Genomic DNA, 13,548 nt, shown 5'->3' on the forward strand with positions numbered 1-13,548 from the left:
GAGACCGGTGAAATGTTGTATCACTTCTTGTATGGGATTAAAAAAAAACACTGTTTTGAACAATTTTGGAGTGCTGCAGAACCTCTTTGCCTGCTTCTAACAGACAGACCGTGACCGGGACTGTGCTGACAGCAACCACCACACCATTGCACTACTGGGTTGTGCTGCTTGTTACAGTTTTGGAGTATCTATATTTAGATATATTTATTAATATATTTTTTATTTATATATAATATTTATTCATATAAAATGTAGATATTTATTTATAAAATATATTTATAATTATTTATAAAATATATATATAAAAAAATATATATTATTATAGATTATAGGTGTGTGAATAAACACTAACTTATTTTCACCCACTACTGGAGTGCCGCAATATATATATATATATATATATATATATATATATATATATATATATATATATATATATATATATATATATATATATATATATATATATAATTAGTAGGGGTGTGAATCGCCAAGAATTTGGCGATACGATTCGAATCGCGATACCAGTGTGGCGATTCGATATAGATATACCGTCTAGGTGACGATACATTGCGATCTATCACGATTCTGTCTCAAAACTTCATTTTTTTTTTATATACACTTTATTAGACTTTTAGGAGGAATTGTTAGATTCCTCAGACAGATGAATAGAATTCTGTTAGTCCAATAGAAAAGGTATTACAAGATACTGCAACATTTTTTGATTTGCAACTATGTGAGTGTGTGTGTGTGCGTATATATATATATAAATTAAGTTTTTTAGTGTTCGCATCTTCATTTGGGTCAAATCCTGCTAAATGACCGGACACTAGACGGAACTCAATGAGATCTGTTGGTATCCATTGTTCCCCCAACCACCTGGCTCGGTTTTCTGGTCCTGAATGCAGCCTCAGATGCAGATGTGAACCAGGCCTAAGCTGTTTTTGGGGGAAAATCTGCACCAAAATCTAAATGATACGGTGCAGCTTTTCCACTTTTCTTTAGTAATTCTTCACCATGGGGATGTAGCTTTATGGGTAATAATAGAACAAAGTTATAGTAGAGAAGCACTGGGTGGGGAGGCTTTCCCTTACATCTTCCCTTCATGCTGTTTGGTTAAGGCTGCGTTCACATCACGATTTCTCCATCCGACTTGAGTACCGTATATACTCGAGTATAAGCCGAGTTTTTCAGCACGATTTTTCGTGCTGAAAACACCGCCCTCGGCTTATACTCGAGTGAACTCTCCGCCCTCAGTGGTCTTCAACCTGCGGACCTCCAGATGTTTGAATACTACAACTCCCAGCAAGCCCGGACAGCCATCGGCTGTCCGGGCATGCTGGGAGTTGTAGTTTTGAAACATCTGGAGGTCCGTAGGTTGAAGACCACTGCCCGGGCCTTCGTCATCGTCCAGCCCCCCCTCCCCCCTTTAGTTTTGTACTCCCCTCCGCTCGGCGGGACATAAGGGTGCGCTGGTCCGGGCCATCTGTGCTGCAGGACCGTCCGTGGGGAGGGATAGTCGTTCCGGGCTGTCCATCTTCACCGGGGGGGGGGGGGCCTCTTCTCCGTGCTTCGGAATAATGATGTTGCCTTGATGATGACGCACAGGGACGTTGCTCATGAACGTCCCTGTGCGTCGTCGTCAAGGCAACGTCATTATTCCGGGCCCGGGCGCGGAGAAGAGGCCCCCCCCAATGAAGATGGACAGCCCGGAACGACTATCCCTCCCCACCGGACGGTCCTGCAGCACAGATGGCCCGGACCAGCTCACCCTAACGTCCCGCCGAGCGGAGGTGAGTAAAAAACCTAAAGGGGGATTGTGGGGGGAGGCTGGATGATGACGAAGGCCCGGGCAGTGGTCTTCAACCTGCGGACCTCCAGATGTTTCAAAACTACTACTCCCAGCATGCCCGGACAGCCGATGGCTGTCCGGGCATTCTGGGAGTTGTAGTTTTGGAACATCTGGAGGTCCTCAGATTGAAGACCACCACTGTTAAATCCGACATTGACAAGCGGTGATGATGAAGGGGGTGGTGTGGGATGATGACAGGGTAATGATGAAGGGGGGGATGATGACAGGTGATGATGATGAAGGGGGGATGATGACAGGGTGATGATGATGGGGGTGTTAATGACGGGGGTCTGGATGATGACATGGAGGGATGATGTATTTCCCACCCTAGGCTTATAGTCGAGTCAATAACTTTTCCTGGGTTTTTGGGGTGAAATTAGGGGCCTCTGCTTATATTCGGGTCGGCTTATACTCGAGTATATACGGTACACGATTTTATAACTTAAAAATCGTATGAAATTTTTATAAAGTCGGATCCATTGACCTCCATTAAAAAAATCGGATCCATTACACACAGCTGATTTGATCCGCATCTGATTTCACGCGATTTTTGTTCGGGTCTGAAATCGGGTTTGACCACGATTTCAGAGCTGAACAAAAATCGTGTGAAATCTGAAGCGGATCAAATGTGTGTGTAACGTATCCTATTTTTTTAATGGAGGTCAATGGATCCGACTTTATAAAAATTTCATACGATTTTTAAGTTATAAAATCGTGTACTCAAGTCGGATGGAGAAATCGTGATGTGAACGCAGCCTAAACACCCTGCTAGCGATCGACAGATATCGTTTTTTTAGGGCCGATACCGATAATCGGTGGGGGTTAGGGCCGATAGCCGATAACTTATACCGATATTCCGGTATAAGTTATCGGCTATTTAACCCCCTGCGACACCGCTGCAGATCATTGATTTAAAGCGGGCGCTTTAAATCAATGATCTGCAGTGCTTTTGCGGGGCCATAGGCCGCCACCACCCGCTTCTTGCCCCCTACCTGTCATGGTGGTCCGTGCCATCCATCCTCCCTTCCAGTAGTGTCCGGGGGCATTCCGGGTGGAGGGTGAACCGGTCCGGACTGTCCTTCTTCTCCGGCGGTCATCTTCTCCACTCCGGGCAGGCTCCGGCCTAGTATGCAGCATAGACGCCGCTGCGCAGTGACGCCCGTGCGCAGCGACGCACCTGACGTCACGGCGTCTATGCAGCGTACTAGGCCTGAGCCTGCCCGGAGTGGAGAAGAGGACCCCCGGAGAAGAAGGACAGCCCGGACCGGTTCACTCTTCACCCGGAACGCCCCCGGACACTACTGGAAGGGAGGATGGATGGCCCGGATCACCCCCATTACGGGTAAGTTTAATTTTTTTATTGACTCGGAGGGTGGGGGAGGGGCCCGACCGGTATAGCGGTATGGGCAAAAATCCATACCGGTATACCGCCCAGCATCACGGTGGGGGGTGCGGTGCGACGGGTCGGGGGGGTGGCGGTCGCGGTGCGGTGGGGGGGTGCGGGGCATTATCGGCTTATCGGCAAGGTAATTGCCGATACCAATAATGCCCAAAATCATGATTATCGGCCGATAATATCGGCCATACCGATAATCGGTCGATCCCTACACCCTGCAGCTGCATCCCCCATATTCACCATCTAGAAGTTTTTTGGGGTCTTTTTTGCATTACACGGACGTTTGCAGATTGGGCAGAATTCACATGCTTTTTTTTTATCTACAGGCAGGAGAAGTGTGAATACGTGCTTCTAGTAGGAATATTGCAATATTCACAAATGTACAATCTTGACCTACCTCCTTTTTTTTGTGTCTACAGCTACTCAAGGCCCTGAAGCAGAAACTTCACGAGGATGAAGAGGTATTATCGGGAAAGAATCAAGTCATTGATGTTTTACAGAAGGAGCTGGATAATAAGGATCAGCAGATCACTGTAAGTCATTAGATAGATATAAGCCATGTCTACTTTAGTTTTAAAGGGGTACTCTGCCCCTAGACATCTTATCCCCTATTTAAAGGATAGGGGATAAGATGTCTGATCGCCGGGGTCCCACCTCTGGGGACCCCGCGATCTCCCTGCTGCACTCGGCGTTCGTTCGGGTGCAGCGCTGGAGGCTTGTGACGTCACGCCCCGTTCATGGCATTACGGCTACGCCCCCTCAATGCAAGTCTATGGGAGGGGGCGTGACGGCGTCACGCCCCCTCCCATAGACTTGCATTGAGGGGGCGTAGCCGTGACATCATGTGCGGGGCGTGGCCATGACGTCACGAGCCTCTGCTTCGCATCGCCAGTAATCCGACACGGAGCGGAGTCTGCTCCATGCACCAGATGTCTGGGGTGCCGCAGCCGAGATCGGAGGGGTACCCAGCGGCAGGACCCCCGCAATCAGACATCTTATCCCTTATCCTTTGGATAGGGGATAAGATGTCTAGGGGCGGAGTACCCCTTCAAGCAATTTATTAGATTTACCTTGAATTCTACACATAGAGGGGAATTTATCAATTTAGACAGCTTTTTTTCATCTAAATTTGTCGCAGGGTAATGCTTCAGGCTGGTCCCGTGCGACATGTCATTTTACACTTTTTAATGCAACAAAAAAAAAAATGGGCCCAGTCGTTAAAGGGTTAAGGGGCCACTTGAAACAGGGACAGGCTCCCCTATTACAACCATTTATACTTATAATAAGGGAGTCTGTCCCTATTTTATGCTACCCACGGTTTTGGCAGCACAAAACTGATGACAGGTTCCCTTTATGAAGACAAATCCGTGTTCATAGCAGCTGTGTACCCAAAACGGAAGGTTATTTTTCTTACAAATGTTTTTTTTTTTTGATACATTGGAACAATAAAAGGATCTTCTAGATCAGTGTTTCCCAACCAGGGTGCCTCCAGCTGTTGCAAAACTACAAAGGCTGTTCGAGCATGCTGGGAGTTGTAGTTTCGCAACAGCTGGAGGCACCCTGGTTGGGAAACACTGTTCTAGATAGAAAACTACTGAGGTTTTTTTTTTTTTTTTTTTTGCAGGAAATGGCTGAGAAATCCAGGCTGCTCCAGTCTGAAAAACAGAACCTGCAGTCTAAGCTGGATGCGGAGAAGCATGTAATGAGAGCGCAGCTCAAAGACATGATGGGGAAACACGAGACGGAAATGCAAGCGCTCAATCTCCGGCACAGCGCGGCGCTGCAGGAAATTAAAGAGAAACATCAGGGGGAAATGCAAGAGAACTATCAGACTATACAGCAGCTTCAGAACCAGCTTCAAGGCCTGGCCAGCCCAGGAGACGCCAAAGACGGATCTGCCGCGGCGGTAAACTCTGCGGTTATCAAATTACAAGGTAAAGGAGAATTCTCCAACGCACTTTGCTTAATAATACACAGATGCTTAGTAAATGTTCATAGATGGTGAAGTAATGGTATCGTTCTCTAATATCTATACTAACATTCCTACTATCTGGTCCCCGGGGTACTGGAATTGGGCAACACAAGCGGGATGCTACTGGATATGGCAGCATGGGGAATGCTGGGAATCACACATAACCGCACGCATTGAGTCTCCAATGTCAGCCGCCTGTTTAAAGGGATTGTGTCAACAGAAAATTACCTATTGTTTTATTCAAGTTTTTATGTTAAATCTGCACTGTCATTAAAAAAATTTTTGCTACTGCGCTCCTTATGGGAAATAAAAAAAAATCTTTCTAATGTACTTTGTTTTAAAAAAAATAAAAAATAAATGAAGTTTTCTATGTTATTTGTGTTTAAAAAAGCTGCCACTAGGTGTCTCACTACTTGTACAGATCACATTTCCCCCCATCTCTTGCACAGACTTTGGACACATGCCGACCTGCGAGAGCTGTGCCTCCCCGTGCCCCGCACGCACTTCCTGAGTTTGGTCTTCTGCCAGGCCGGGAGGAGACCAAACTAACTGTTTGACTCGGGGCAGGAAACAGAACAGAGCCACCTAGTGGCCGTTTTTTCAATCACATTAAAAACATATAAAGATTGGGAATTTTAACAGCAAGTAAATAGCAAAGTGTCTTCTAATTACATAAGGAACAATATGTGAAAAGTTTAGTTTGCTGGTACTCAATGAACTGTAAGAATAAATTCCTGGCTTTATTATGATACTAATGGCCCATTTACACTACGTATTTTCCAGTGCGGAGTTCCGCTGTGGAAAATCCCCTGCAGCAGCAGCCTTGCGTTATGCTCAATGGAATTCTGCTGTAGTATTCATACTATGGAATTTGAAGTTGCTGTGGAATTTCTGCCGCAAAAATTATGGACCTCACACTCATAAACATGTTCATTCTTCTATTGACTTCCGTGGGCTTTTACCCGTGGATTCTGACAGAAGAGTGAACATGTTCAATCTTCTGGCCGAATAGGATTCCATGTCAGAATTTCGTCCGCTGAAATTCCTCAGTTTAAACAGAGCCGCAGAGAGACCAGTAAAGAGTACCTCTCATGATTTTATAATCCTCCCAGTTCACTGCCCCCATCATGATAAACCACCCCCTGCCTTTATTTTTATACATTTTTTGTTTTCTACCTTGATATTGCTCTGTATTTTCTGCTCAGTCTCAGTCAGATTCACAGACTGGGAAGGGGCGTTCCCAGCAGGTGTGACATCATCTGAAGCCATAGAGAGGAGAACTTCCTCCCTCATTCTGCTACACACAGCCCAGAGCAGTTCAGTGTAAGATGAGCTATGATTGGATAAGGCTGCACCCCCCCTCAGCACTCCAGACTGCATTTCCTGATCTTGGACTTCTGCCAGGCCAGCAGAGGTCCAAAGTATGTGCAAGAGATGGAAGGGGTGGGGGGAATAGTTTTAATGACAGTGCCCATTTAAAGTCAATGGAACTTTCATTGAAGGAGGAACTGGAGGGGAATACTGGCACGGAATTATGCAAGTAATTTCCTCATCAGATCCCATGAGAAGGAGACAGGTTTTTATTCTACAGCTATTGTACAGTCCTTTATTGAGCTGTACTGTCGGTAGAACCCAAAGATACACCTCAGAGGTAATCCATTTAGGCTAGGTTCACATTGCCGTTTGCATCCAACCCGATCAGCTCCTTTTTTTTTTTGATCCGATTGGACCCTAAAACGGCTCGCATGCAAACGGCTACTACCGGGTCCTGATGGACCCCATTCACTTGTATGGGGTCCGTGGGTGACCCGGTAATTTTACAGGAATTTTCGCTGTTCATTGGTGGACACCTATACTAATAGGTATATGCTCTTGCCACTAGGATGCGCTGACAGCCTGACACTAGGAAAAAAAAAAGTCAGCTCCTCCCTGGCAGGATATACCCGCCCACCTGCAGTGATGTAATCAGTTTTAGCTTAGTGTCAGCAGGAGGCAGACACAGGTCTGGGAGCTCCCCAGACCTGGTCTTTTATATTATTTTCTAGTGAGGGCTGTTTAGTTAGGTTTTTTTCTCCTTTTTGTTTCTCTTTTTCAGGTGGGGGTTCAGGAGCATGGCGCTACCTGTTCCCCCCCATATGCGATGAAGGGGCACAGACATCGAGTTATGTACTGTTAACCCCTTCTCGCCAATGGCCAGCGTCTGGAGATTGCACCCACTTGCACCTGCTCGCCCCGCTATCTTAGCCTGGTATGATGCAGCGTGACAAGCTGTTTGAAGACTTCAGGGTGAGTATAAGATAATGGAGCCGTGGGCGAGTATGTTCTACAACCCCCCTTGCTCATCCAGGGGTCCCCTTTCTCTCATGTGCCCAGCTCTTCAGTTGTCATTACACGCGGTTGTGCTGGGCCAGACGGACCCCGTAACTCTCTGCTGGTGTAAGGACTCTGGATGAGGGTCCCTGCAGATACTCAGGACTGATTCAGCCAGACTTTCGTCTGCTGGGTCTCTTACACCGCCAGGTCGCTCGTTAGTTCGGTCGTACTCCAATACCCAATTTCTGTAGGGGGGATTCGACGGAGTATCCCTGAGCATTCAGGAATCCTATACCAGTCAGCCCGACTTGTCCGGATTTTCTTTTCCGGTTCTTGTTTTTTTTTATTTGGGATTCCTTTCTGGGGTCCTTCGGACATATTTCTTTGTTGGCTTCTCCTACTGCTTTGTGACAAAACTGATTACCGTATATACTCGAGTATAAGCCGAGTTTTTCAGCACGATTTTTAGTGCTGAAAACGCCCCCCTCGGCTTATACTCAAGTGAACTCTCCGCCTGTCAATCCCTTCATCAGTGGTCTTCAACCTGCGGACCTCCAGATGTTGCAAAACTACAACTCCCAGCATGCCCGGACAGCCATCGGCTGTCCGGGCATGCTGGGAGTTGTAGTTTTGCAACATCTGGAGGTCCGCAGGTTGAAGACCACTGATGAAGGGATTGACAGGCGGTGATGATGAAGGGGGGGGGGGGTGATGACGTGGGTCTGGATGATGACGGGGGTCTGGATGATGACGGGGATCTGGATGATTACATGGGGGGGGGATGATTATGTATTTCCCACCCTAGGCTTATAGTCGAGTCAATAACTTTTCCTGGCTTTTTGGGGTAGAATTAGGGGCCTCGGCTTATATTCGGGTCGGCTTATACTCTAGTATATACGGTATCCTGCCAGGGAGGAGCCGACTTTTTTTTCCCTAGTGTCAGCGCCTCCTAGTGGCAAGAGCATATACCGATCAGTATCAGTGTCCTCCAATAAAGGCTACGAGAAAGAGATTTTACGGGGAGTACAAAAAAAATCTCCCTTTTTTTCTGCTAAACTCCCGTCTTTCTGGCCGGATTGCCGACAGAACTCCGTATAGTGGTAGCCTTAGAGCGTGTGATGTTTGTATTGTATTTTTGCTCCCTTTGTGCTTATCACCTATATTTTTACTTTCAGATGAAGTAAAGTTGAAGAAAGAAGAGGCAAGTAAATCCGACGCAAAATTGCTTAAAATGAAGGCATGGTCAAAATCCCGAATCAGGCAGTTGGAAGAAGAACTAAAAATTGTACAAGTACCCCGCTATCTTACGGCCTGTCTGCCATCTCTTCTCTTCTCCCACTTCTGCCTGATTCTCACATAAAATCTCCTCTGATTTCCACGTCTGTGACTTTATCCCGTCTCCGGGACTCTGCGCTCCGTCTTACATTATTACCGTCCTGTAGATCACAGTATCCCGCTAATACAGTATCTTCTTTATCCTTTTTTTTGCGATTTATTTTTCCTAAATTTTTTTTTCTTTTATAGTCGGAAGCAAAGAACCGGGAGCTGTCTGCGTTAACTGCGCTCGTCGGTGAACTGGAGGACGAGAAGAAAGCTTTGGAGATGAAGCTGGAGTCTTTGACGGATTTGCAGTCTATTAACGGTAAAAAGCGCCGCCGTTGCGACACTGTCGCGGATTTGTCTTATGGGCTTTTTCTGTGTTCAAATCGCATACGAGAAAAAGAATTTTGTTTCCCATAGAAACCAATTCCAGTTTTGGAAAAAAAAGGAAGCTGAACGCTGATACGGCCAACAATGCTGCTGCTTTGTGGCTGATCTGTGGAACTGTGAACCTCCAGATGTTGCAAAACTACAACTCCCAGCATGCTGGGAGTTGTATTTTTGCAACAGCTGGAGGTCCACAGTTTGGAGAACTAGGTGACACATGAAAGCCACAGAGGAATTAGCAAGCTGTCCGTATCCCCAGTTCATTTTTATCCAGTCAAACCATATGCTTCATTGTATTGGTTTGGTGTACCTAAACTTTTATTTAACTTCTGACATGTCATAGGTTGTGGTCATTGGGGGTCCGACTGCTGAGACTCCCCCCTACTGATCCCTAGAATGGAGGGACAGAAGAAGAGTACGGACGCTATGCCAGTCCCATAGAAAAACATTGAGACTGTCCAGGCCTCCGTATTCTGCGCAGAATTAAAGGGACAGAAGTGTTTCGGCTCAGCGGCTGGACCCCCGAACCGATCACAACACCAATCCATGACTAAGACACGTCAGAAGTTGAATAAAAGTTTAGGTACGCTGTAACCCTTTCATTGCCAGGACTGTTTTTCCACTCTCGACAACCATAAATATAATCTGAACTATAAAAAAAAAGTGAAATAACTAAATTAAAACATTTATAAATTAATAAATTAAAATAAATAAAATTAAATAAATAAAATAAATAATTAAAGGGGTTATCCAGGAAAAAACTTTTTTTTTATATAAATCAACTGGCTCCAGAAAGTTAAACAGATTTTGTAAATTACTTCGATTAAAAAATCTTAATCCTTTCAGTACTTATGAGCTGCTGAAGTTGAGTTGTTCTTTTCTGTCTAAGAGTAGAAGCAAATCCCCACAGCTAACCTCTCCTACTCCGTGCAGTTCCCGAGACAAGCAGAGATGTCAGCAGAGAGCACTGTTGTCAGACAGAAAAGAACAACTCAACTTTAGCAGCTGATAATTATTATAAGGATTAAGATTTTTTTTCATAGATGTAATTTACAAATCTGTTTAACTTTCTGGAGCCAGTTGATGTATAAAAATATTTTTTTTTTCCTGGAATATGCCTTTAAAATCATATTAATCCCCCATAGGCATATATTTTCTGTAAGGCACAGTGTGATAATGCCACCCTGCACCATTAATGAACTGTAAGAATAAATTCCTGGCTTTATTATTTTCCATCGCGGAGTTCAGCTGCGGAAAATCCGCTGCAGCAGCCTCACATTGTGTTCAATGGAATTCTGCTGTAGTATTCATACTATGGAATCTCTAACGTAAAAATGGTGGACCTCACGCTCTTCCGGCGAAATGCACCAGGGAATGCATTGCCGTTTATGGAGACAGCACGTTTCCGAGCGGTCCTAGCGCCGGCAGAACAAGCCTCCCCTACAGATATAATCTCCGCCGGGAGATTCTGTAGCGCTGAATGTTATACGCTACAGCATATTACATACATTTTTATCAGTGAAAGGGTTAAAGGGGTACTCCACTCCCCAGCGTTTGGAATATTTCGTTCCGAACACTGGGTGCGGGGTTCAGGGACCGCCACGCCCTCATGACGTCACACCCCACCCCCTCAATGCAAGTCTATGGGAGGGGGTGTGACGGCAGTCACACCCCCTCCCATAGACTTGCATTGAGGGGGCAGGGCGTGACGTCACGAGAGTGCGTGGCGACCCCCGAAGCTGCACCCACTAAATGTTCTGAATGCTTGGAAATGGAGTATCCCTTTAAGTATATTTAGGAAACGAATGGCAATAAGTCATCATATCTTTATTTTGTCCTAACATGAGGACGTTGAGATGTAATTTTTTTTTCTCGCTTCTATAGAGCAACTTCTGACCAAGCTTGTGGTGTATGAAGAGCAGCAAAGGATCCTACAGGCAGATCTGGAGCAGGTTACAAAAAGAGCTGACTCCCAGGTACAGCACATACACAGTCCTCTTGGTCGTTTTCGCATATGTATATCATCCAGCGCCATTTCCCTCCGGCGCTGGAGAGAAAGCATCAGAGGGAAACTGATGGTAGAACTAATCCCTTTCGTTTGACTGGGGCAGTTTTTTTTTTAAAATTCATTTTATTAAAATTTATTTAAAAAACTCATCCGCAATACAAAAAGAGGAATAAGGCAGGCAAGGAGACATACAAAACAAGGGGTTACACATCATATAGTACGTATAACATTGCCCAAAAACATCAGGTTCGATGACATAAAAAGGTCAGCCGATTAAACAACCAACCAAAGAACATGCATAAGAACCATAAGAACATAAAAGAAGGTCTACTAGTACATCATGGCAGTTTACATTCATCCGGCGTCACGTGGGCGCAGAACAGGGGAAGGCATCTTGCTGCATTCCCCTTTCCAGCATGCGCAATTAATGAATGCCGGATCTTAAAGGGTACCTTTCATCACAAAAACGTTTGATATATTATAGATTAATGAACAAAGAAGTCGTCCAGCTCCCAAGATGCAATAAAAGAAGTATTCTTTATTGATCCAACAGATAGGAGTGACACGCAGAAGCGTCTGACGCGTTTCGCACAGAACGTGCTTATTCGTAGAGTCTACGAATAAGCACGTTCTGTGCGAAACGCGTCAGACGCCTCTGCTTCTGTGTGTCACTCCTATCTGTTGGATCAATAAAGAATACTTCTTTTATTGCATCTTGGGAGCTGGACGACTTCTTTGTTCATATTCCGTATTTGGCCGAGGGCGGGACCGGCACGTCCGTGCTCAGCTGATGCATGTTCCCTAATAGGTGGTGAGCGGAACCGGTATCTTTTACAAACAGATTATAGATTCATGTATGCAGAATAACTTTCCAATTGCATGTTATAAAAATATATGCTTCTTTTCTATTTATTTTTCCACTTTGAAAATGGCAGCAAGCCCTTTTTATAGATTTCAGACTCATGCTGGAGTCCTAAATCTCAGACGGCAGCCGGGACACAGACAAGCTCAGCACTGCTCCCTGCCTGTCATTCAGCCAGCACTGTGCTCCTAGCACAGCAGGGCATACTCCTGACTCTTGCCTTACTGCAGGCCCTCATTCATTTTACTATCTGAGCTCCGATCTTTCTTCTCTCTGCACATGCAGTTGTAAACAGAGAGGAGAAGATTCAGAGCTGCCAGTTGAGCTTGTCTGTGTCCCGGCTGCAATCTGAGATTTAGGACTCCAGCATGAGTCTGAAATCTATAAAAAGGGCTTGCGGCCAGGACTGGTAGGGAGACCTCTAGTGGTGATTTTTTCAAAGTGGAAAATTAAATAGAAAGAAGCATATTTTTTAATAACATGCAATTGGAAAGTTATTCTGCATACATTAATCTATTATATATCAAAAGTTTTTTTGATGAAAGGTACCCTTTGAACAATTGATCCATTTTTGTCATAATTTGTGGCGAGTATAGGCTGGGTTCACTGAGCCAGTCTTGGAATCACACCAAGGGTGTATTCGAACGTACAGTATTCTGCACATATTTGATGCACAGGATTCGAAGCTGCAGGTTTAAAGCTGCGTTCCGTCATTTAGTTTACATGGAATTCTGCAGCTTCAAATCCTGCGCATCAAATATGTGCAGAATACCGGGGGAGATTTATCAAAACCTGTGTAGAAGAAGAAGAGTGGCGCAGTTGCCCATAGCAACCAATCAACTTGCTGAAAAAATGAAAGAAGCGATCTGATTGGTTGCTATGGGCAACTGCACCACTCTTCCTTTACACAGGTTTTGATAAATCTCCCCTCACTGTACCTGTGAATACACGCTAAAGGGGTAATCCAGGATGACGAAAACATAGTTGCTTTCATCCATGAACAGTGCTACTCTTGTCCTCAGTTTGTGTGTGGTATTGCATGTTCATTCCCAGGGCTGGTCAAGGATTAACCTTTGGCTGTCCGGGCATGCTGGGAGTTGTAGTTTTGCAACAGCTGGAGACACCCTGGTTTAGAAATATTAGTGAAAGGTATATGGCTCTCCACCGACGGATGGCAGACGTTCAGGGAGGAATAAGCGGGCACCAGAACATTATTGAATATATATGACCCCTTTAGTTAAAGGGCTACTCCGGGCCTAAGACATCTTATCCCCTATCCAAAGGATAGAGGATAATATGTCTGACCGCGCTGCCAGCTCACAAACTGCCGGGTGGCGACCACGGGGGCCGGAGTATTGTGACGTCACGACTCCGCCCCCCCGCGTGACGTCCCCTCCAATAGACTTGCATAGCGGGGGCGGGGGGTGACGTCACACGG

At 45.5% G+C, this 13,548-nt stretch overlaps 1 protein-coding gene across 4 annotated transcripts in view; it reads left to right on the forward strand.

Moving 5' to 3' along the window:
• LOC130277234 (golgin subfamily B member 1-like) overlaps nucleotides 1-13,548 on the forward strand; it is a 108,421-nt gene that overhangs the window by 25,485 nt on the left and 69,388 nt on the right. For 2 of the 4 annotated variants that reach the window (XM_056527694.1, XM_056527695.1), the window contains exons 9-13: nucleotides 3,668-3,781; nucleotides 4,873-5,182; nucleotides 8,709-8,818; nucleotides 9,058-9,175; nucleotides 11,125-11,216. In XM_056527694.1, coding sequence (XP_056383669.1) covers nucleotides 3,668-3,781; nucleotides 4,873-5,182; nucleotides 8,709-8,818; nucleotides 9,058-9,175; nucleotides 11,125-11,216 — 744 coding nt within the window. The remainder of the gene's footprint in view (nucleotides 1-3,667; nucleotides 3,782-4,872; nucleotides 5,183-8,708; nucleotides 8,819-9,057; nucleotides 9,176-11,124; nucleotides 11,217-13,548) is intronic. The other 2 variants (XM_056527696.1, XM_056527697.1) reach the window with 1 other exon arrangement.

Source organism: Hyla sarda, chromosome 6, assembly GCF_029499605.1.
Source record: "Hyla sarda isolate aHylSar1 chromosome 6, aHylSar1.hap1, whole genome shotgun sequence".
Taxonomy (NCBI): Eukaryota; Metazoa; Chordata; class Amphibia; order Anura; family Hylidae; genus Hyla; species Hyla sarda.